At 39.0% G+C, this 24,509-nt stretch overlaps 1 protein-coding gene across 3 annotated transcripts; it reads right to left on the reverse strand.

The window, feature by feature from the left end:
* Positions 1–335: 335 nt before the first annotated feature.
* Positions 336–18,788, reverse strand: LOC310894283 (carbonic anhydrase 3-like). 3 transcript variants are annotated; one of them, XM_083824200.1, is made up of 8 exons: positions 17,929–18,788; positions 17,294–17,491; positions 11,477–11,595; positions 10,567–10,659; positions 9,575–9,640; positions 9,250–9,405; positions 5,177–5,308; positions 336–708 (listed from the first exon to the last, which is right to left on the reverse strand). In XM_083824200.1, exons 1-7 carry the CDS (start codon positions 17,972–17,974, stop codon positions 5,189–5,191), a joined length of 798 nt encoding a protein of 265 aa, XP_083680326.1. In that variant the 5' UTR covers positions 17,975–18,788; the 3' UTR covers positions 336–708; positions 5,177–5,188. The 3 variants fall into 3 exon arrangements, with proteins under 3 accessions (XP_083680326.1, XP_083680325.1, XP_083680324.1); XM_083824199.1 differs by lacking the exon at positions 336–708 and adding an exon at positions 1,440–4,099; XM_083824198.1 differs by lacking the exon at positions 336–708 and having other exon boundaries at positions 4,125–5,308; positions 17,929–18,292.
* Positions 18,789–24,509: the final 5,721 nt, after the last annotated feature.

The raw sequence follows: 24,509 nt of genomic DNA on the forward strand, positions 1-24,509 counted from the left end.
TTTTGCACACACTTTTTCCCACAGGTATGCAAGGCAAGAATGCAGGTTCAGTGCAAAGAAGAATCTGTCTCATCGCATCTATTTCAGACAACCACATGTGCTCTGCAACTAGGGAACCATCTTGTGTTTTGTGTAAGTGTGGATATTAATCCAAGCTGCCCTGTGCTTCCGTGTGGGATCACCAAGTCTCTGTCTTGTTGTAGCACATAAAGGACAAAAGCCACAGCCGCCTTTCTCAAAGTTATCTGCTCAGGTTCCCTCAAGTGGTCTTTAATCAGTCCCATGCCTTTGGTATGCCCGTGTCACCACTTACCAATGAGGTACACTCCTGGTTTCAAGAGACAGAATCTGACCCTTTCGTGTTTCAGGAGTCCTGAAAACCCAAACAGTAATAATGCTTATTTACATAGCATGCATGTGTTTCATGTATGTATGGATATACATTCAGATAGATAGATACACAGATAGTGCTTTAAAAGCACAGAGTCATAGTTCTATGTGAAAAAGGCTTTGAGGCAATGGAGTCAAACATTATCCAAAACAAGCCAGACATGTTCCAGCTTGAGCCAGCGTGTTCCACTGGAGGCGTGATATGTTCTCTAATGACCATGGTTAGGGATTATCGCATGTCCTTCTAGAAGGATGGATTTCTCCAGCTGACAGATTGAAGAATTCAGGCCAAGAGAGATGTCACTGCTGTAAAACTGCCTGTGAACAGGACAGAACACCTGTGCCAATCATTTCTTGTGATCACAAATATTCACCATAGGATGCTTTATTACAAGAACACAAAAAATGCACAACAGCCTGATTCTAGCTGGAAGGGCTGTGTTTTTCATGAAGAGATGTCATAGTAAAACCCTACATCAAAACAACCAAAAAACCCACAAGTTTTGGGGAGTGAAATTACATCTATGAAATGAGTTTCCACATGCTTATCTTTGAAGTGGCTGAAAACTAGACATTTTCCCCAAGCACATGAGGAGGGAATGTAAATTGAGGTATTTCAGTGAGAATGTGATCCTGTTGTTTTCCATGGGGGTAGTATCTAGTAATACTCACGTTGATAAGATGAGACTATGGGAACAGATCTGGCGCCATGTGTACTGCAAATCAAAAGCTCAAATGCAGACAGCCCACGACTGCTACTTGGGAAGCAGCACAGACTGCAGAGCACCACTGTGATTCATCCACAAGCCCAAAACTTAGAAACTGGTCCCACTGTGCATAGTGTGTTTGTTCCCTGCACAAAGCCTGTAAGTGCGCTCTGCAGAATAAGGCAACAGAACCAGGGTAGCTGGGGGACAGAATGAATTCCCCACCAAATCAACGTACATCAGGCTGTACAAACCACTCTATTCAGCTGCTGCCACAAGTTAGCATCTTCCTCTCTAAGAAATGCTACAAAAAGAATGAGATATTTACTTGGATACCTCAGATTTTTCAGAGAAGTAATTTAATCACAAGTCATAATAAAAAGGAATAAAACAATCTTCAGACACGCTCGGGGGATTAATCTTCCTCTCTTTTTCATATCTTATTATCTGCTTTTCCCATCCTTCTCCCCTTATCTCATTCATAGATAATACTAATATTTGCCTAGTCTTGATTTTACATTGGGTATCTTGAAAGAGAGTAAGGAGGCAAATTGCTAGCCATAAATCAAAGTCTGAAAACACAGAGCAAATACAGAAATACACAAAGGCCAGTTGTGCTGCTTTGACTGTCTTGTGTCCTGACTCTTCCCACTTTACCCTATTCCTTCATGGCCTTTTCTGCTTTGGAAAACACTGCTGTGGAGCTTCTGGTTTAAAAGCCAGAAGCTTCTGGTTTAGAAGCTATGATTCTTTCCATATATACCTTCTTACTCATTTTCAAGTGTGCCAGTGACCACAGGTACACCTGTGCCTTTAGAGTGTTTCAAGCTTCAGGAAGACTTGCAGCACCACAGACCTAGACCCAGCTGAATTATTTGTGACATCTGCAGCAGATGAACAGGGACTTGGAGAAGACGCTGTCAATGAACCTTGCAGTGTGGCTGAATGTTTCATGTCTGCATTTCTGCTTTAAAAGGACTGTTCCTCATTAGCACTTAATACAGCCAAATATAGTCATGCATATAAGCCATATAAAATAAAATATAGTAACTCACTGTTTTCTACCTGACCTAGATGATTTTTTTTTCTCCCTTTTTAGCAGGTATTTCTGATAAAAAACAGACAGCTGGGGCTCCCTGCTCTCACTGTGCTTAGAACTACACCCCCATAGAGGAAATGTGCAGATAGAAGTGAGATATGTGGGATGTTTTGACTACAGTGACCCGTGTTCATGAATTCAGTCATATCAGTGATTAATTTTCTTATAGGTACAGAAAGCTGCAAGCTAAAGGCATGGGAGGACATCTGTAAAATAACAATGAACGTGGCCAGAGGGGAGGGAAAATTGCATCAGACATGAACACATTCTAAGTGCTGACTCACCCCACCCCACATTTCCTCCCTTGCTGCCTTCAAACCTCTCCTTAATCTCCTCATACTTTCAATTTACAGCTCAATTTACAACTTCAGTGCCCTGCCACCCCCATTCTTTAGCTTTCTGTTTTCTTTCTACTCCTACACTTTTCTTTTTTTTTCCTGATGCTTGCTGAACCACTGCGTTCTTGATGTCATCCATTACCTCAGACAGTCCCTTGGACTTAGGAAAGATGTCTGCAAAACAACTGCTAAAGCCCATATGCGCACACAGTCTCATATCTGCAACTGAGGGAAAACAGTCCTGAGCCTAATTTATTCTACCTTTTACTAATTATGAATAAAAGTACTATGGAAGCACCTGCATGGGAAATTCAAATGACACTTTTTTTAGAGAGGTAACTCGGCTTGCAAGTTTAAAAGAGCTAATAAATGTGATTCTAAAGGATGAGGCTGACCTCAGCTTCATTTACAGAACCCAGACAGCTCCTTCACAAAGTGTGTCTGGGAAAGCACCATATAATTAAAAAAAACCCTGAGATTGCATGTCCCAGTTTTGCATTGTCATAAACTGCAAGAAAGGTAAAGCCTACTCTAAGCTTTAAGATATACAACTTAGTTGTTATTATAAAATAGCCTATCTTCTAATTCACAGGACATACACCACAGAACTGACTGGAGAAAAGAAGTGTTTATAGTATTGTTTTCTCATATTTGTATGCATCAGGACATGTTCTTATCCCTGCAGCTAATACTGTGTTGCGTACTGGTGTTCAAATAGGAAGCTATGCTTTGAGCCCTCCTGGAATGACCCAGCTGGGAAGAAAATACATTTAATCAAGTATTTAAAAAAATAAATATATTTGTTTTCAAACACAGGAACCACCATAGGCTTCACTGATATAAGTCATTCATTCAAGTGGAAGTATATGTAAGACAATCTAACTCAGAAATGCATACATGCAACATAAACAGCGTTAACTTATCCGAATCATTTCACAATATGGCTACAAATGAAAAGCACAAACACGAACACCACAACGCAACACATTTGGAAAATCGGTTGGGAAAAAGCTAAAAATGACTAAGTGAAATTTCCCAACCAACACACTACCTGTTTGAAGAAAAACAGAAGTGAGGACATGGTCCAGAAATTTTCACAGTGAGGAATCTGGAGACAGTATGCATATCCCATGTCACATCAAGGAGCTCAGCAACATCCTCCTGCCCTAGAATGTGGCAGCTAAGAATCTATTCATGACACAGCAGTAGCTAATTTGTATTTCTGGAGCTGAATCTTAATTACAATTCAGATTAACAGTCTTAAATACACATTGAACTTCTCTGTTGTACAATCAGCTTGTGAAGGGGTTGGTTGATTCATATGATATTACATGAAAGCCACTGCCACAATAGTGTGATCTCATTGAAAGAATTGATATAGATCTCTCAAGCATGTAGCACATTTAAGATGCTATTTCCTTGCGGTCACATAAAATATCAGTACTCTTGTGGTTCAAAGAGCCATCTGAAAAAGATACCATCCATCCTCAATTTCCATGAAGGCATATTATAGAGGACATCGACAAGTACTTCTACAGAATTATTATTTTTGTATGTTCCCAAAACTGGAAAAAAAACATACAAAACAAATTCTTAAGTAAATGTATTTATTAATGTTGCATTTCTTAATGCAGAGATACTTTTATTTCAAGTATAGGCTTACAATCCTGCTTCATTGTTCTTGATTCCAAAACAAAAGACAAGAACACCCTGGTCAACTGCTTTTTGATTAGAAGACTCAAACTGTAGTTTCAGATATTTATGCACAAATCTCATTGATAGCAGAATCAATTATATTTGCACATGAACAAAGAATCTGCCTAAAAAAATACTAAAAAAATAATAACTCTTGCTATCTTAATATCCTTTTAACACATAAAAGCTAATTCCATACATGAAAAAACATATATTCAGGATACTAAGATAAAGTCCTCAAAATCCATGTCACTGATTGCCACAACATTAAAATGCAAATTAATCGTTTAATATGGACAACCAGTTGTGACATAAATACAAACAAATCTTCCCCAATTCCATGGTTTTAACTAAGTATGATTCAGTGAATACTACTTTCAGAATAGATTTCTACCTGTCCTGTTACACTTGTCCTTTGTTTTAAGAAGTTAAATGCTGATTTTGCTATCAATGGTAATGAATCAGTTTTCTATCCTTTCATATTTTATGTGAATATCAAATACCAAAAGAGCGATCTCATCTATTAATGTGCAAAACTGGTGCAGCTCAGAGCAGAATATGCTTAATCTGAAAACATTTAGTGAAAAATATGGTATTATGCTGAAAACAACTGCAATATCTTTAGTTTGTAGCAAGACAAGCACCAAGGGACATGTGGGCAATAGGAAATGCTTTTATAGTTGTTAGTAGCATCTTCTTTCGTCCTTCATACTAATACCAAAAGCTAATTTTAAAGCAGTAATGAAGAGCCAAACAGATTCTCTATTTCCAGTTTAATGATAGGATTTTCCTATGTAAATTTTGCCCTCTGAAAGTGAAATTCCCTTTTTACAACTCAATGTTTCAGCCTCCAAACATACAGCTGGAGTTCCGTCTAAATGTAACAAATAACCCAAAACAAGACCATCTTCTAGTTCTAGAGGTCACCTCACTCGGGAAAAACCAACCTGAACCAGGTCCTAAAGGAATGATGCGCTCACCATCCTGAAATACCGAGGCTGAGTTGGGCGCCAGTTATCGACCAGGGGGAGATCAGGTTCATTCTCAGCATTCTTGGATAAGCTACGGAGCTTTGCCATCTGTAGGAGAGCAATATCGAAGTGTCATGACAGAAATCCCTGAGGATCAAATCCACAGCCCAAGTTAAACCCAGCCCAGTTAAACCAAGGAGGCTCACCCAGCCCCAGAAGCTGGGGAGAAAACCTCCTTCAAAGTTGTGAGGATGTCCTTCACACCATCACCACAAGAACTGTACTCACCTTCTTTTTCTAGCACTGATATTCTTAGAAATAGTCAAGAGACAAAACAATGGGTCCTATGTGAACAGGATTGTGAGAAGTTAAGTACCATCACTTATGTGCTGTCTACAGAACTGCGTACAGCTTCAGAAATAGTAAGAAGTCCTCGGAATATGTGAATAGAGCAGCCTATGTCCTAATAAACTTCTACTCTAACCCTGCCTTAACATCTGATTGTTAAGTAGCCACTGGAGTTGAAAGGTGTTAAGACTAAATTTTAAACTAAATTATAAACTAATTGTTCACTTCTGTGGTGGGTCTGTAGCAGCGGATAAATTCTGCTGCAGTAACACAGAAAAAATTCATTACTAGTGACAGGAATATAAACCTGGATGATGACTTGGTCAAGTTTTCAGACAGTTTGTAAATAGTGTCTGCAGCTTCACTCTTTTTGGTCATTTTTTAAATCAAGGTATATTTCTGTTGAGGGATGCTGTAAAAATTTTGCCCATCCTCTTCAGAACTGCATAATGGTCTTCCTCTACAACTTTCAGATTTTCAAAGGAAGCAAAACACACACCCACTCACAGATACATTATATTCATTTGCTGCCACTGCTGTGCATGACATTAGATAGGAAGCATATCAGCTGTGATTCAGACACTTGACATTTCACGTTCTGAATGGCTTACTGTGAAGAGGATTGCATACATTTTTCTGTGCATACACTTAAAAATGTAACCCCATGCGTGGCACACATCAAATTGGCTCATAACTGGCTTCAATACTCTGATGTACCTACCTTATATAGTACTGAGTTCAAGCCCAATGGAACTGGAACTTCTGTCTGGGCTGTAAAAACTGTGTTCACAGTGACTATACTCATTCCAGTTTATGGACTGAGCTAGCTCACACATCTCAACACTGCTCTTCACTATGTGGCTGAGAAAAGCCAACCATCTCAGTTTGCCTGACAAACGATATGTGAGGGTCACATTCATAATCAGTATAATGTGCATCAGCTGGATTATTCATCTGAAACTGAGTTCCAGATTTCAGATGAGGAACAATTTGTATGAGAACTGTGAGAGAAAAATAGTTCATCAGTTTTGGTAATGCTGAAAAAGTACAGTTAGAGAAGAGACTGATGCTTTTTGCTTTGTGGAAGACACCCTACACTGAGTTAAAATAAATAAATAAATACATACATACATACATATATCCAGGCTATAACTACGTAAAGGTGAAAAAAAATTAGCCTGTAATTGGATAGAGGAATTCCACAGTTAAGTTCCTATCCTTTCATTAAATGTAACCTGAGCAGCTAGGCCACCCTCTCTACATCTCACAGGGATTTCTGGCGAATTGATTTTTCCTACAGAGTACTGATTACCAGCGCCTGCACTTATCCTTGTGGCTAATATGCTACTACCATCTGGCTGCAAAAGCATCCAAGTGATCCAAATGCATATGCACTTCAAATAAGCACTGTTAACAGGGCTGCGATGGTGGCACACCTTCTAGGATTAGAAATAATTGGTAACATGATCCTTTCCTATGAATGCATTATTTAGACTGCAGACACTCTGGAGTAAGGCAAGTCTTTCTATTGCACTTGCATACAGCACTTCACATACAGTGCTAATTCTGGCTGAAAAGAGTTAACTCAGGAAAGAGCCAATGTCCCATCTATATGTCAAAACTTCCTTTTTACCTTAGATGCTCCATTTTTTCTGCAGTAGGGTCAGTTAGAGATCTGCCTATACGTCTCCCAAGACTCACTAACTTCAGATAAGCTGAAAAAAGACCATAACCCAAATACAGGGGTGATCAGAAACTCTTCTCATGAAGCTGGATCAATGATGTGATCATATATTCCTTGCAAAACACATTTTAAATCAGAGATGCTCAGTAATGACTACACCTTCCCTAACAAAATTTGTAGTTGATCTTCTATAATACAAATCTTTAAGCAGATTTATTTTGTAGAAACCAGCCAGAGCCAGTATTTTTCACACAAGTACCAGCTTCAAAGTATCCCATATATTTTAATTTTTGGATGGGCAGAGAAACAGGAGGCAGACCAAATCCATAAACTGTGAAAATTAAGCTGTAAGTTATATGAATACATTACCATATTTCACCTCTTGCCAGCTAAGGTTCACATCATACCTGAGTTCTATTATTTGAAAGATAAAGAGCCACATAAATGCAAAGTAGTAGCAAACAGATTTTTTTTGTGATACATGGACATCAATGAATACAATGAAATGCCTTATCACCCTGAGGACTTAAGATGAAAAGTTATGTGTCCATATATAACACCTACTTAACATGTCAGTCACTTGATTAATGTTCATTTTCTCACTGTGGAGTCTTGAAATTGGTGATATCATATCATTACAGTCTGCTAAACAGAGGAATAATCTCAGATGAGAAAACTGACGTGTGGTATTAGTCACTGGCTGAAATGTGATGAAGGAAAGAATTCAAATTTCTATAAATGTGACTGGGGGGAAATGAACATTAACAAGAAATACCGCTTCATAGTAAATGACCAGAGAAGGCTTTCAAGTTAATGCGAAATTATAGTTTTCTGATGCTTCTCCTGTTTGTAAAAGATACAAGCATGAGTATCAAGCAGGTAACACACTTCCATAACTTTCTTGAGTACCTGAGATCATCCAGAAGGTGGGGCTGACAGATTCAACAAACCTATCAAATTTATATTCTGATAAAATATGTTTTTGAAAGAAACATGCCATAAAACACATTTACAAAGTAAAATGTTCAAAAAGTTGGAAATGCCAAGCTGCATTAGATGAGCTCTGTGGACTCTGGCTTCATTCAGTGCAACATAGTTATGGTACCTGTTTATTATTAGTCTGACCCACTGCATTTCATTGCAGATGGTCACTTTTTCATAGCAGCTTTATTTTGTAATTTTTCCAGTGATTGCCCTCAAACATCATGAAAAACAATAAGGCTTTACCTAAGGAAGCTTGAGAGAACATAAATGATTGAAAAAATCCTACATAATCAAAGCTGTTGGTGCAAACCCAACAATAACCTTCAGCCAAATGCTTCAATGTTCCGATTTAAATGGCTGCAGAACACAGGTTAATGGTTAGAGATTTCCTACAATGGGTCTGGGGGTAATGCAGGGTTTTGAGCTCTGTGTAAAATAAAGTGTATGAGCCACATCCAGATCCACCCTTAACTACTAGCAAGAGTTAATACCATGGGAACACAGAGACAAGAACAGAAAGAGAACTACCTCTTTTCTTTAGCTGATGTCACAAGGGATCTCTTGCCCATGAGAGCAAGAACTCTCATAAATAGTAACTACTGCTTGCTACCAGTTCTGCAGCTATAAACTCTTACCAGCTACACTGTGTTCTGACCTTACTGATTTATAAAGGTCTCTGACGCTTGTAGATTTGAACAACCTTTCTGACATGGGCTGGGAAACAATCAGTTGTTCCCAGTAGAGGAATAGTAATTGGAGAATGTTAATGCAGAAGTCATAGAGAGACAGTTAAGGAGGTGGGTCTAATAGGTTGATTGCATATATTAGGTTGTAGACTGCAGTCTTTTGAAGATTTTTGCAGATTCCCTATGGATCCCCAAGATAGTTTCTAAGGCATTCCGTTCTTTACTGTCTTTTTAATCAAGCAATTTCTCACAGAATCCAGTAAGCATTTTCATTATCAAAAGATAAGATCAGTTTACTGCATGTAACTAAAAAGAGGTGGGTAAAATATCATCTAATTGAAGTTTACCTGGTCTGAGCTGACTATGATAGGCTCTCTAAGAATAATCCAAGTGATGCACTCTTCACAAGGTGGAGTAGTGAAAGAACCATGGTATGTCCAGTAGTCACGAGATTTAGGGAAAAGAATTGAAGGATCGAAGTTTGGAAAAGGAGCTTCTTTCCCCTTAAAACAAACAAACAACATTTTCAACAGCTCTAATTATGTGAAGATTTAGCTCTGACATAGAATTTGAAAATTATGAAGTCATGCCACTTGATGTTTTTTGTCCTGAGAATTCCCAACAATCAACAAAACAAAACAAACAAACCAAAAAAAACTCCACCATCGTTACCTTTGTTTTGATGGCATTTATTTCTTCAAGAATTCTCTTCATCTCTGGTTTAGGAGTTTTCCCTACCTGTGAGGAAGAAAGCGTGAGCAAATCAGAGTTCTGATGATCAGTTCTCTCCTTTCTGATATTTTTAATATGTGCATCCAAACATATATTAACTATAAAATTATAATACAACAACCCAACCTGTCACTCCTATCAGCTGAGTAAGATACGTATGCCATCTGTACCTTCTGTACCTTCTCTCTGTACCCTAACAGGTATTATGATCCAAATGAGGAAATTACATCAGTAGAGAAACCCAGCATCACAGGTAATTTCCTAATATCATTATTCCTATTGACAGTGAATTTTAGCCTAAGAAAGACCACCAACTCTCCAGACTCAAGTACAAACTTTGGAAAAAGTTTCATTCTAGTTTAAAATCACGACTTCATGGTCAGATCTACTGTTTGCAATTGCTGATCTCAACACAGATGTCCATCTATCTCTGGTGAATATTGATTAAACAAGACATAACAAAGGCTGGTATTTCAGGCTAAGACTGCATGCCCCGAAAAAGGATTTTTAAAAAGGATTAGTCCATTTTGCCTAGTAGAAAGCTCATGAAAAGCCTAGAAGATGTATCTGTCCCTGAAATCAGTCCATGACTAGCACAAAAACCAACTGATTGCTATTGGTCCAAGGGCTACTATTGATATTGTGTCCCTAAAGCAGGAAAAAATGCATCTGAATTTACAGTTTCCACCAGCCACATGGTGACACTATAGCCGCTGGGACAAGTGTGTGGAGTATTGAACACCATTGGAAATATCATGACTCATGCTCTATTACTTGAAAAGCACGCATTATTGAAAGTCAAGCCCTTCAGTGTGGTATAATCCATAGAAAATACGGAAAAAAAAAAACTGAAAAGGTTTTGCTTTTTAACCCTGCAAGAACAGGAATGTGTACAGTAGGAGTACAGAGAAGGAATACATACTTCTACTTACTTGCAAAAAAATGGCCAAAACAGCTATACCATCTGTTCTTCTCACAGCATCAAGGTAATTACTGTATTTTGGATTCCAGTGTAACAAATGTAGCTGGAAACAAAGAGAAACAAACATAAAGAGATCCATTATTGAACTGCAAACCATTAGAGGCTGAATTTAGAGTTCTTCATGTTTATGTGAAAGTTTGGAGCCATAAAGAATGAGGATTAAGCCTTCAAAAAAATTAGACCACAATTCCTACATGAATTATACAAGTCATATTACCATTTAGACTACTATTTTGCTTTAAAATGAACTACAAACATCTCAGTGTTAAAAGAAGTCTCATCCTAAAGATGAGGAACATAGACAAGATGTTTACGTAGGCAGGCACACCACCCACAATTCAGAAGTGATCTACCAATATGTAATTAATTTCCATTTAGTTTTCAAATTACAGTAACTCTAGTAAAGAATTTATAAAAATATATGCTCTGTATATTATTAATCTACACTCCTCATCTTCCCTTACCATCCTAAAGGTAGAAAATTAATGTAAGGCATTCCTTCTCATTTCTGTGGCTACAGTCTGACACTTTAACCATAATACTATATCTTCAGAAAAGCATTTTAGTAAGTTTCCATTGCTTCTCATTAATTCAGTCTTGATGCCCTCTGTTTCAAGCTACAATGGCTTGAAAACATGGAAACTTTTGTTGCACATATAAATTTTTTATTTTACTATACAGTAAGAATTACATCAGTGCAATTCACATTTATAAGAATCTACAGAAGAAGAAAATGTCACAGATAGATAAAGATAATAGAAATATTTGAAATGCTGACAAATGACAGTTCTTGTCCCCCTGAACAATAATGAAAATCCTACTTTATAACATATTTTAAAGTAAGAAGCAGTGAGTCTTACCTCTCCTGCATATCTCACTCCATTCACAACATGCTCAGAGCCATGGTCATCAGATGAACCCCAATGAAAGTGAAGTTGACGCAGCCTGTAGACTCCTGGAAGTGGCCCACCTCTCAACACTGCAATTGATAATCTGCATCAGCATTAGACTCAGGTATTTTTCTTTTTTTTTTTTTATTATGAAATATACGTTTAAAATATTTACATACAGTTACTGTACAGAGCTCCTACATTCTCAGAGCACTGCATACCTCTTGGATATCTGCAAGAGCACTTCAGGCAACTGTTTTCAGCTACATCCACTCACAGGCAGCTGAAAATGCATGCCTGGCTTCCATAATAGTCAATTGAGACCACCGTTTTAATTAATTTACATAAATGTGAGCATCTGAGCTATGCCTATCTACACAGGGCTGGCAGATATGATACAGAATCAGTAGGAGAACTGTACATTTGTAAAGCTGTATCTGGAGGCAAGGCGATTTACATTAGGTCATCAAAAATGACATGAGATACCTATGTTTGGGTAACTGAATTAAGCCCCTAATCAGAACAGTCAAGCCTCTGAAGTAATTCTGCTTGCCTTAAGTAGGCACTCCGCAGATGGTGACCTGAATTGCTCTCCAGAATCCATTGATTCAGTATGATTCCATCTCCACTGGCTAGGCCTATATTAAAAAAAACCACATGAGACACCTAAATTTAATATTTACCTATATGAAAGCAAACAAAAATAGCCATGATTAAGATCAGCTACTGAAATGCTGGATGTTAAAGAAATTCCTGCAAAATTCTACAGATTGCATCTGTTACAGCAGATGATGACTTCTTTGTTTAAAAAACTACAAAAATACTGATGCTGCTTCTGCTATAATGGCTGCTCCCTCTGGCTGTGGAAGACGGGAGCAAATGGTCCAGAAAAGCAATCACTGAGAATGCAAACTCTCTTCCTAAAGAAAAGTTCAGCCTGTGACAAGCAATAGCCTGCACTCTAGATAATCTTAGCATTTTTACACAGCAGATGAAGGCAGAGTATTTGAAAGGAGCTCACAATAAAAAGGGAAGAACCTCTCAACATTCACCAAATACTAATAAATATTCAATTCTCATTCACTTTTTTTGGAGATAGAAGTGAATATGCATTCCTATAAACCATTCAGCAGTTCTCAGGAACAGGTTTTTGTATAGTAAAGAAAAATATCCTTAAATCTGAAGAGATAAAGGATGAAATCCTTGATCACCTTGAGAAACAAAGTACTAAGGACATCAAGAATATTCTTTAATGAATATTAAGAGCAAGCTGTTACTCTCAAATTCGTTTTACTTGCTCCCACAGTCATTCAGTACCACAGCTGGTGCAGACACAGTAACAGTAGTAGCTGACAAGGCCATCAATTCTCCATTAAAATAGATCTGTAAGACCAAATAATCCAGTTTAAGGTAAAAACGTGTCATTATTTCCACAGATGGGCCATCAGCAGACAATTGGGCATTAGGTGAAGCTCTGCATCACCTCATGCCAACACATTCCTGCTTCACTCATCTATAAATAGGCAGTGGATTTTGCTAAGCAAACTTTCAGCAGATAGAATGATGCAAAGACTAAGATGCCTCTAAACCAATATCTCCCAAAGGACAAAACTTTTTTGTTGTTGTTTTGTTTTTTAATTTAATTGCAAGTGTGTAGTATAATAAATAGAAAATATATGACATGACAGTAAGTAGAAATTATGGGACTCCCTCAGAATAACAGGGCCTAACTGCAGGAAAATGCACCACCAGCCCAAGAAAGCAAGGGAGAAAAGAATTCAGCACTTTTTAGTGCCTACAGGGCCCTTATCATTGCAAACTCTCGTCCTACTGCTCTTTTATCTGGGCTTGCACACTGACCCTCACCAGTGCCTGCTACCAGGCACTGCAAAACGCTAACAAAAATGTTGTGTCAGTCTGAAGCACTTGCTCAAATTCTGTGTCTCGCTAAAGTAGGACTGGCAAAGTTATGCCAACACAACTGTCTGCCCTGCTGGCTGTGAAGGCGTACCTTGAAAGTCAAATGGAAAAACATAGGGAGAACCAAGCAGAGTCATGAAGTGAGTTGTGTTTATAAACACAAGAAAAATTAACTGCTCCTGCAAGATTTACGACCCTTGCATGCTGCCGCATCCATAAAATGAACTGGTAAACCACAGTGAAATTAAATTAGTAAGATATTACTGCTCGACAACTGAAAAGGATGCATCACCTTTGTTATGCTTTGTAACAGCATATATGCTGCTTTGTAACAGAATGTAACAGTGTAAAAACTACAGCTTTGTAATGCCAGTGACAAATCTTAGCCATTATTAAATCCTCTGCTCAAATAGGATCTCAGTTCTTAAACACACTGACTAATTGCAGGGGTCAAATGTGTTTGCTAAAAGTTTTCTGAACATACTTCCACATTTCTCATTGAATTTTTCCTTGAGTAAACAGTGAATAGATATGCAGAAGAATTGCTCTTGTTCATATTTGAACTTTGTGCTCTTCAGGGGACAGACAGGGAAAAAGAGAAGTCCCTGAGGAGTTCTGCCAGTCTGCCAGAGACCTTTACTTGACTGCAACACCCCCATTTCAGCTCTGTGCTTCTGGATCAGAGCCTGCTCTCAGTGAGCTCCCACATCCTCGTGATCTCAGGTAGGGCTGGCATCCCCGTCTCCAGGGGCAGAAAGCTGACAACCCACTTCATAACCATAGCCTCAGAAGGCCCTTGACTGTCCAAGAATTTGTACCACCAACAATAGCATGCAAGTCCAAAATTTATAGAAACTCAGCTCCTGCATCCCCCGGACCCAAGCTCTGCAGTGCTCCTTAGCACTCTATACCTTCCTGCAGACACCACAAATGATAAACGTGCTAAGCACCGAAGGAAGAATTTAACTTTGCTGCCTTTAGAAGTACGCAGTATAGCCATGAAGTATAGTGGTAGCTATGCTGCCTACCGGGGTACACAAGCATGGGGATTTAGCTGTGCTATTCTTGTAATGCCCACCGACTTCTTCCAACATAAAGTCGGTACACAAAATGTTAAGTAACTTTTTGCAGGAATAAACCAAAACTGGAGGGTCTATGGACAGACTTCCCAGTTCTAATTAAAGTTGCTGGGCTTTGTACTAATTGTTTTGGAACAAGTCAACACATGACTGTTTATTCACCGGAAGCTGATAATCAAAATCTCATCTGCAAAGATAAACGAGGTTTCCCACAAGGTGGTACTCTAGGAAATGGTGCCCACGAGCACTTGTCATGCTAATAACAGACCTATAAGCAAAAGTTCTCACTATTTACAGTAATCGTCTGCTTAACTTCTTTTTTCATCATCCACTCCCAAAAGGACACATTCCTTTGATAAGAAATCAAGAGATTCTGCAAAAAAGCATCAGGGTAGCCTTATAAAAAAGTGTGCCTGCACTGAGGTACTGCATAATTTATAAATAGCTGGAGATAAACTCTCCAATTGCTTGTATTGGAGTAGCTCCAAAGATAACAGCAACAGAGCCCTTTACAATATAAAATGTGAATTACATTGGATTATACTATTCCCAGAAACTTCTCTCCAATAATTTGAGTTTAAGAAACTGTCCAAAAGATGAATATTCAATGCTCTTCTGGCAGAGAAGACACGATAGAAGGAAAACTCTGAGAGAGGTGCATAGTAATTTGTTTTATCATCTTTGCAATCTACTAAGCAATTAGGGAATGTTTACATCTACTTCATCTATCACTATTAAAAACCTAGATGTAACTACAGATACAAGTATGACCACTGTAACGAAAAAGTTATGAAAAGAAAGAAAGCCTTTAGTTTTCTGGCTAACTCAGAAATAATTCAGCTAAAGTGATAGATAAATAGATAGGTAGATAGAATGGTTTTGTTCCAAAGGAATAAAAACTTCATTTTGATGTTATTGCTATTATATATATTATGCAGCAAGTGGTTTCTTTACACAGAAAATAAGTCACTATACATATCCAAGAAGCTTCAAACTTGCTCAAGTCAGTAGGAGTATGCACAGTGGAATTTGTCCTGCAATTAGCATTATATTAGAGAAGGAACACCACCCACAGACTCTACAGACAATGGTATAACACAAAAAGGCATAACAATAAACACTGAATGTTTCTTGCCTTCAAAGAGTTGAGAAATACACCTACTTTTTTTTTTTTCCAGTGAGTCACTTTTTATTTCTGAGATCAGAACACAACAGATACTGTGCAATTTATCTGAAAAAAATTCAGAAAGTTCCAAACCTTTCTTCTCTTTCTAGCCACAGCTTTGCATCTGTGTTATACATTGCTGTACCTGGATACTCCCTATGGTGCACAATCTGAGTAATTATAACAATAACTGACAGTAATGCAAGAGATGCAACCATTGATTCATAGAATCATAGATCTGATGCTGTTCCAACAAATAAAAGAGATGGTAAAAAAAAGAAGTAAGCAATGGTCATGGAGGTCTTCCCATATGCCACAGCTACCTGTCTTTACTTATGTTTAATGCTATCTGATACTAAGAATAATATTTTTATACAAATAACACTAAATATTACCACTTTGCTAGAAAGGTAATCAAACTCTTGATGGCGTAGTCATTTGTGACTTTTGATAGTGTATTACCTAGTCCATTACACACATTTTGATACTCAGTTTTTATGATAACCAAGTCATTTAATCTAAATTAAATTAGTTCATGTAGGTATTTAAGACCAACAAACCTATAAGCAAAATTCTGCTTAGTAATTATAGCAGTCAATCCTAGTTATATTGTAAAGAAGCTTATACTGTAGTTAAATTAGTCTGTTCAGTGTAGAAGATTGACTTTTTATTACTTTACTGAAATTGACATTCCTTTTTCCTTTTCTTACCATTTCATGTGCTATAAATAATAACACAATTCTGTTGACCTTGATATAAGAATAAAGAACGAGGTATGCATTTGATTTTTCCCTTTTATCTTAGTACTAATGCCATTTCATACTTTAATGGGATGTTTTTCCTTTGAAATATAGCCAACAGTGTCAACATGAAACTTCAATGGTTATGCCAACGCAAACTAAATACTTCTAGCACCTGTTGAACAGAACAGACACATCTTTTCAAAATACATAGCCCCACTAACTCTTAAAAGCTCTGCATTATATATGCAGCATATTACTTCTTGTATTAACTGTGAGTGATGAGAAAAGATTCTGGACAGTAAAATATTTTGGACATTGAAACTGAAATACTGGAATTTCTTATCCTCATTAAGACAAAATTTTATGAATGTCGAAGTGAGTTTTAACTGATTAAATAAAGTGACTTAGTGGCGATATCTGGTTCAGTACTTCATTTATCAGAAATTACATGGGTACAGTTTTCCAGTATTGTGACTTCAGCCATATACATAGTTACAGATGTTCTGCTGGTCATGTCAAATAGCCTCAAAAGGATTTCAGTCCTCATAGGCAAAGCCTGGACTGCATGGGCCCCTGGAAAGCAACACAACAGCACTGTGGCAAGTGCAGAAATTTACCCTTCACCTTAATTCATGCTGCAACAAGCTTATCTGCAGTTTTCTCCATTCCCTAGGATTTTACCCATGGACTTTAAAAGTAGTCACAGGCCTTTCCCACCAGTTGTGCGGGGCACTGGGGTCACAGTATCCTGTATGTGCCATGCAGGTGCTACATAAAGACCTCCTTACAGCCATGAGCGTTCAGAGCACTCTGTCTTTCACACAGTTTGAGAAATATTCGCTAATATACCATAACAGCTCAAGGTAAAAACGTAACTAACCTGATCTATCGAAAGAATCATCAAATACAATTCTGCAGGTTTTCCCATTGTTGAGGATGGTCTTCGCTGCACCGGGGTCATAACTAGCAAACCACGGCAGGAGGGAGCGATCATAATGCACTTCTTTGTTATTGATTTCAATAGGTGACTGATGGCGTCCTTTGGCAATAGGGTAATTTTTGTGCCACTGCTCTGGTCCTAGAAAAAAATACGGAGAAATATCATGAAAACCTTTTCCAGCTAGGTATGAATTGCACTTGTTTCACAACAAATGCAAGTTTGTCTTTGCCGTGCTATGGAACGTAAATAAAATGTATTCGCAAGTGGGTTACTAATCACCTGGCTGTTAGTCATGGCCTGTCAAGAGCTGTGCAACAAACAATTAGCTCATTCCAGCTCGCATATTACACACCATAAGTTATTCAGCTGAACCCAAACCCACACAGCACCCCCCAGATCTTACGTAGCAGGTGCCTGACAACGCACCGGGGGAGGAAACGAAAGGTGTGTGCTCAAAGCCCGGCAGTGGCTAGAAACACGACGGGGTACACCCAGATGGTGACCCAGATGGGACACCTAGCCTCGGCCCCAGGCACCCCACTGCAGGGCAAAGCCGGTGCCGGACAGGAGCTCACCGTTGTCGCTGTCGTAGCCCCAGGGGTAGTAGTTGGGGTTGATCATGGTGCCGCTGCCTCGCCCCAGCCCCTCCCGGCAGCTCCGGCAGGACGGTGGCCGGGCCTGACGGCGGCTTTTTATCCCCTGCCGCCAGCTCCATGCCCGTCCCCGCCGAGAAGGACAGCGGGGCCCCGGGGCGGGGAGAGCCGCGCTCCCTCGTACCGCCCGCCACCGCCCCGCCGTCAGGGGCCGCCCCGCCGTGAAGGAGCACGGGGGGATGGCGGCCGGGGATCCGCTGTGTGGGGAGGCCCCGATGTGTGGGGAGCACGGAGGGGATGGCGGTGGGGGGGGTTCTCGGCCGTCCTGGGTGGGGCACGGGGGCTGGGGCACACCGAGGCGGTGCTGGGAAGGGCTGCTGAGGGGACGGCTCTGCTGCCGCCTCTCCCAGCTCTGAGTGGGGTGTGGAAACGTGTGAAGGAGCTACAGGGCTGCCAGAGCAAGCAGTCCAGTTTCTTCACAAGTTTGGACTTTCCCTCGGGCTGAGGCTGAGGAGTGTTACGGGTTCTGTCACCACAGTTCTTATCCTTACACAGGAGGACACCGGTGCACACCCTTCACCTGTGCACAGCTGATACAGGCCTGCCCCAGATGCTCTGCCATGGTGCCAGTTGCCCTCGTGTTTCTCCGAGGTTGCTGGGCTTTGTGTGGTCTTATCTGGAAAGCCCACTTGCTGTGAAACTGCCTCAGGTTAGATCAGGCTGGGTGTCTCCTGAGGGGACTGCGTTAGCAATGTGTTTCCCACTTGATCCACAGTGCAGCACCGGTTTGGAGGTCGTCTGGGGATGAGGCACTGAGTCTGACAGCTTCTGCGTGCAAATGGTTATCACAGATTCACACCCTTCCCTATAAAATTTCCACATATACAATTGGAATCCAGTGTTGCTCCCTGTCTCCCACTGTTGTCATAAACACCTTCCCCACAAAAACTGTGGTGTCGGTTGTCCCTGGCCTTTAAAAAGGTGCTGCTTCCTACCGCAAGGATTTTTGGAAAGTGAAAATCATCCTATCTGAAGATCCAGCTCCTGCCTGCTGCAAATAAAGTCTCCATTATCGAATTAAGCATAGGATCTGTTTGTTTTGCTTCTGTTCTCTTTTCATTTAGCAGGGTGTTATGCATCAAAGTGCACTTAAAATTGTAAGCATACTTGTTAGCATGTGCACGTTCTTTATGTGACACGCATGTGACGCGCAGAACTCAAATAACTTCTGAAAAATATTTGTTATTCTGTCACATGGGGAATTATTAGGTGAGTTAGATACAGACACTAGCACGCTGTTGTAAAATGGATGACAGACTAACTGGGCAGAAGAAAAGATATTGGACTGAAAGGTGAACTACTGTGGTTTATGCTTTAGTTGACTTTCTGAATAACAAGAAGTGGAATTATCTTAATAAGTAGTAATGAAGTAGGGAAAAAGTACAAGTCCATTAAAGAAAAATGCAGATGGCACAGGTTGTAAGTGTGGGGTTGTCGTATGGGAAAGTCCAGTACCCCTGAACACTGTGTAAGCTACAGTGGATGAAATTCAGTAGCAGAAAGTGAAACACAATGATCCTGAATCATGGTCTTGGCTGACAGGTTTGTTTGTTTGTTTGTTTGTTTGTTTCTGATCCGAAGTGGAAGTGAAAGAGAAGGGGGAAGAGTGGGATTTGTTGGTCATACGATGTCAGTAAACATGGTCAGGGACTGCTCGCAAAAAGCTGGTACAAACCGGGGCTTATCAGGCAGGGTAGTTTCACTGGAGCTAGAGACATGCTGGTATGACCTCCTCTGAAATAGGTTTGTGCTTCTTGGTGTGTGTGCTCAGTAAAGCAGAATGAAGATGATTTGGAACAGGTGCTGTGGAGACCAGAGCACCAAAGAACCTCTTTTACAAGAGGAGTCTATAAAAGCTGTGTGCTTTGCATAGCAAACAGGGGGAAGAGGGAAGTGACAGCTTTCTGTAGATACACATCAGAGAGGTAAACACCAAGAAATGAGAAGAGTTATTGAAGCTAAAGAGCAAAGTCAATCAAAGAACAATACATATGCATGTGCCACAAACAAAGGCAAGAAAACTGATGAAGGTTTTGAGCCTCCCAAGGCAGTCCAGTAGCTTTTTAATAGGAAAAGTGGGGCCATGAACACCGTACACAGGAGCTACATATTTATTCTCTACAGAGCACATACTATTTCCCACCTCTTCCTCATTTTGTTACTCCTATTTCCCACCATTTTCTCACTATCATGACCCACAGACAAATCTCTAGATCCACAGCATCTTCTGGTGACTCAGACACTTGCCTGTCTTCTAGATAGAGCTACATTGCAAACATAATCACAGTCTATCTGTAGTAGCCCAGGACTATGAAGAGCACCATGGAAAACAATTATAAGCACCTCTACCTCCAGTCCAGCATTCAATCAGCTGGAGCCCATCTCTCTTCACATTTTCCAGGTTCTCAGCCTATTTTTGTGAAAACAATTTTATGTTGCTTCTTAAAACCAAATTAGTGGTAAGTCAGGGAAACCACAGTGAGAAAATATCTGGGAAGAAGAGAGAAAAAAATAAATGGAGTTCTGGTACATGAATATAGACATATGCATTGAAGGTAATCAGTGTGTCTCGCCTGCCACATAGAAATATTTCCCCAACTTCACCATTTTTTCAAATATGTGCCCTGCACCCACCAAGGAACCTGTCCCAGGTCACCCATTTCTCACAATCAGACCATTTTTCATGTTCAGCCATGTCGTTGGGGCAGGATTAAACTTTGGGACTGTTAGGTAGGCATCTATGTATTTACGGTGAAAATGTGCACTAGTAGATTAGTAGATAATAACTAGTAGATTGCAAGGGTGCACAGTGTCCCCCAACATACCTCTCCCAGTGAAATATTCACGCCTGTCCTTCTCAGAAAGTTCCTGAGAAGAATAACTTAAAAACACTGACCTTACTAACAGAAAATCTCCTCTTCTGGTATGAGAAAACTATTAAAAGTCTGTGTTGGTCTTTTTTATTGGTGGACATGGCCTATGTTCTCTACACATTACAGACTAGAGAAGTGTTTTAAGAAAATACACAGATTGAATAGAAGAGAACAGTCACAATTAAATTTAGTCTAAAGAGGAGGTTGAAACAAAGAGCTTTCACAGAGCAAAATGACATTCACTATTGGACAATGACATATTCCAGTCTGCCACAAACCAGATTACAATATACGCACCAATGCCTGCAATGCAGAGACTACTGGATTCAGTGAAATACTTTTGCAGAGAGCATAGCAATAACTGCTTTTAAAGCTATAGGTGTGTTATGGGAGAAAGTTATAGGAGAAAAATTTAAAAATATATTAACATGTTCTCAATGGGATCTCTATGGCACTCTCTATGGCAAAAAAATAAATAAAATAAAATAAAAATCCCCCCAAAGTACTGATATTTCACTGATTAAACTGCATGGCTATGTGTTCCCTGTGGAGTTCTGATTAGTCATTCATTATTTTTTCCTATACCACATATTTTCTCCATATACATTGCTAAGATTAACATCACTTTATAAGGTTTAAAGAGTATCTTTTTTTACTTTGAGAACATAAGCTACTTCCTCTGGATCCCAGCTAGGCTCCTACTTTTTTTTTTTTTATTTTTTTGAAAATGTGTTTCCTTCACATATGTGTTTATAGGCTGTATTACATCCTAGGATTATTATTGTTGCTATTTAGTCTTTATGTCTAGCAGCAACAGTCAGAGGACCTATCATGCTAGATATCACACAAACATATAATGAGACCTTTTTCAAAGGCCTGAGAGACAGATGGGAAGGAGGTAGGCAGTCAGGAGCACTAACAGTAGCTCATGATTACAAAGCAGATTAATGACACAGTAAAAAATAGTATTCCAGGATGCTTGATGATTCATCCCCTGCACAGATCACTAGAACCTGGACTTTCAGAAAATATTGTTGTCCTAATTTCTTGATGGGATACAGAAGCTTATTTCAGGGCAGATCACAGGTCACAATTTGCTGGGTCCTACCCTTGTGTTGGAACTAATAAATACCACAGCTTTAGATAATAACAAAGTCAGATAAGAAACAAACAAACAATCAGTTTTGATTTCTGATTTAAAATCCATTTTAGAAATAATAGTAAAGTTCAGAGATAAAAGTAGTCAAGAAGTGAAGTTAAGAAGTCATCAGACAACACCCATTCTTTAAAAATAAATAAATAAATAAAAAAGCACATTCAATACACAGAACCCTATAAGCTTTCTAATAGAATAGCTATTGTGGTGTTACTGTAAGATTACCCACATGGCATGTACACTGAAATCAAAGTCTCCATTCAAGAATGAAATCTGAGTTGAGCCATCTGCTCATCTGTGCTCTGGCACCGAGTCTTAGGACAATAAGAATTTGACCTCATCTCTTCATAAAAACGGAGTCTGAACATGTCTGCTGTGAAATTCATGCAATTTGGTGACTCTTCTCCACTAATGTATAGTTCGTGTTTTTTATTTGGTTTACATTGACCTTAAACTGTATGTCTGAAATGAAAATGTCTAGTAAAATGTTAAACAGATGACTGTCTCCCAGGCTAATTTGTTGAAGCTTATATAAACCATTTATTCTCAGTCCTTGGTATTAACTGATTTGATAAAAATTCTCAGGCTTAGGATTGGAACAAACATAAGGAAAAATTGGAAAGAAATCCAACCTCTTTATAAACTTAAACAGCACTGCTACTTCCCAGTCTAAGGTCCCCAGCTCTTTCTTTCTCTCAAAGGGAGACTACCCAAGCATGTTCACTGATGCCTGTCTTTATCAGAAGATAATTTAGAGGTAAGACAAACCTGAGCACTTTTAAAATTATTGTACAAATCTTGCCCCTTACTTATTTGTTTTTTAGAAAGACTGAAATATATCTGAACTGAAATAGTTCTGCAATATAGCTAATGAGAGAAAAAGTCCTAGAAGAGAAAGCAAAACATGAACCCACTTTGCTTACATGTCATGGAAAAGTGCTCAACAAAAGTGTCTTCTGTGTCAGTAAGCTAAAAACTCTGAGGAGCACAGTGGGAGGGTAGATCTGCAATTGAGAGGATCCTCAAGCCAAAGCCTTGATGCTACTGATGGTGATGGCTATACAGATACAAAAACTACTTCCAGAAATAGATAATAGGTTGTCTTTGCTCATGTTTCATAACCCACTTCCAGAGAGTGGAGGAGGTTGCTATTTCCAGCTATCCTGACATAGTGATTCCTCCCAAATGACTTTATTTAGGCTTTGCTCAAGGGACCAGGAATTAGTGCAAGGTCCTTGGCTGATTAGAAGACTATTACCTCTCTATATTGTTTCCATCCCTCTTGATTATTCACTTCTCCTTACATATGCATAAGACAGAAAATCATTAACTCAGGAGTGTGTAGTCTCAGTCTGAACAAGTAGAAGAATAATTCCAGTTCAGAGAGACAAAGGCACATAGCTGGCCAAGGGATTTAGGCTGGGCAGTTGCTCCTTATACATATGTTGTTTGGACTTTAGACTTCAGCTAGATATTTTTCCATATAATAATAATCATGATTAAAACTAGGGTTTGTTAGGATAAATGAAGAAATTATTACAAGCTTATTTTGAATTTGGGTCCAAGGCAAAACAGTTTTAATAAAACAAAACAGTTTTAATAAAAAGCTAAGTACATTCAAAGTATCAGCCTAAGAACTGCTATATTTCTCATTAACATAAATGTGTCTTCATACCTGGATCTAGATTTATGCATTTCCAAAATTCATTAAATCAGTGTGTGCAAATTTTGCTTTCATTATAAATATGCATCTATTCTTCCAAGTTATTCACGTTTCACAGAGTCTCAGCAACTCAGATGCTTTCATTTCCAGCTGCTGAAATTTCCCAAGCTGACACTGTGCTGAGAACATGAGAAAGAAGCTATTAAGCTATAGCTCTACGTAGCCACATCAGAGGGTCAAATTATAAAGCAAGCGAAAAGGTTTTTTAATGTGTAACATTGCCAGTCTCTTTCTTTTGTAATAATAAAAAAGTGGAGCGTGGGATACGTCTGTGGTATTTTTGTAATTCCTGTTATGAGGTCTAGGAAGAATCAGCTCCTGCTGCGTTAGTTTATTACAGGACTTTCATCCAAAGAATCTTGTTCCTTGCATGCTTTCTTTTCAAAACTAAGTGAAGAAGCAAATATAAAGAGTGATTGAGAAAGTCCACTATTAAATCAGAGAAATTCCTTCTTCCATTATGAGGCAGATCAACAGCAATTACAAGATCAGTCTCTCTTTCATCACATGCTACCTACCACTTATACCACAACCCCAAATTTGGCTTATTCATATAAACACTGATATATATTGCATTTTTAATTCAAGCATTTTTCTTTTCCAGACAATATTTCCTTCCTTTTCTCTTCACTCTTCTTCCCCATTCCTATTTTATTTGTAGGAGGGAGAACAAGGTAATGGAAGAGCATTGCTCCCAAGTACTGAGCCTTTGTCAAAAGGCTATGTCTACTGAGGCCGTACTTACTTCTTT

Source organism: Anser anser (genome assembly GCF_964211835.1).
Source record: "Anser anser genome assembly, chromosome: 2".
NCBI lineage: Eukaryota > Metazoa > Chordata > Aves > Anseriformes > Anatidae > Anser > Anser anser.

Coding starts and splice junctions, on each gene's coding strand:
- LOC310894283 (XM_083824200.1), bottom strand. CDS start 17,974: ATGATCAACCCCAACTACTACCCCTGGGGCTACGACAGCGACAACG. Junction 9,641..10,566: donor TTTTGGCCATTTTTTTGCAA/GTAAGTAGAAGT, acceptor TCTTCCTCACAG/GTAGGGAAAACTCCTAAACC. Junction 5,309..9,249: donor TCATAGTCAGCTCAGACCAG/GTAAACTTCAAT, acceptor GCTCTCCTACAG/ATGGCAAAGCTCCGTAGCTT.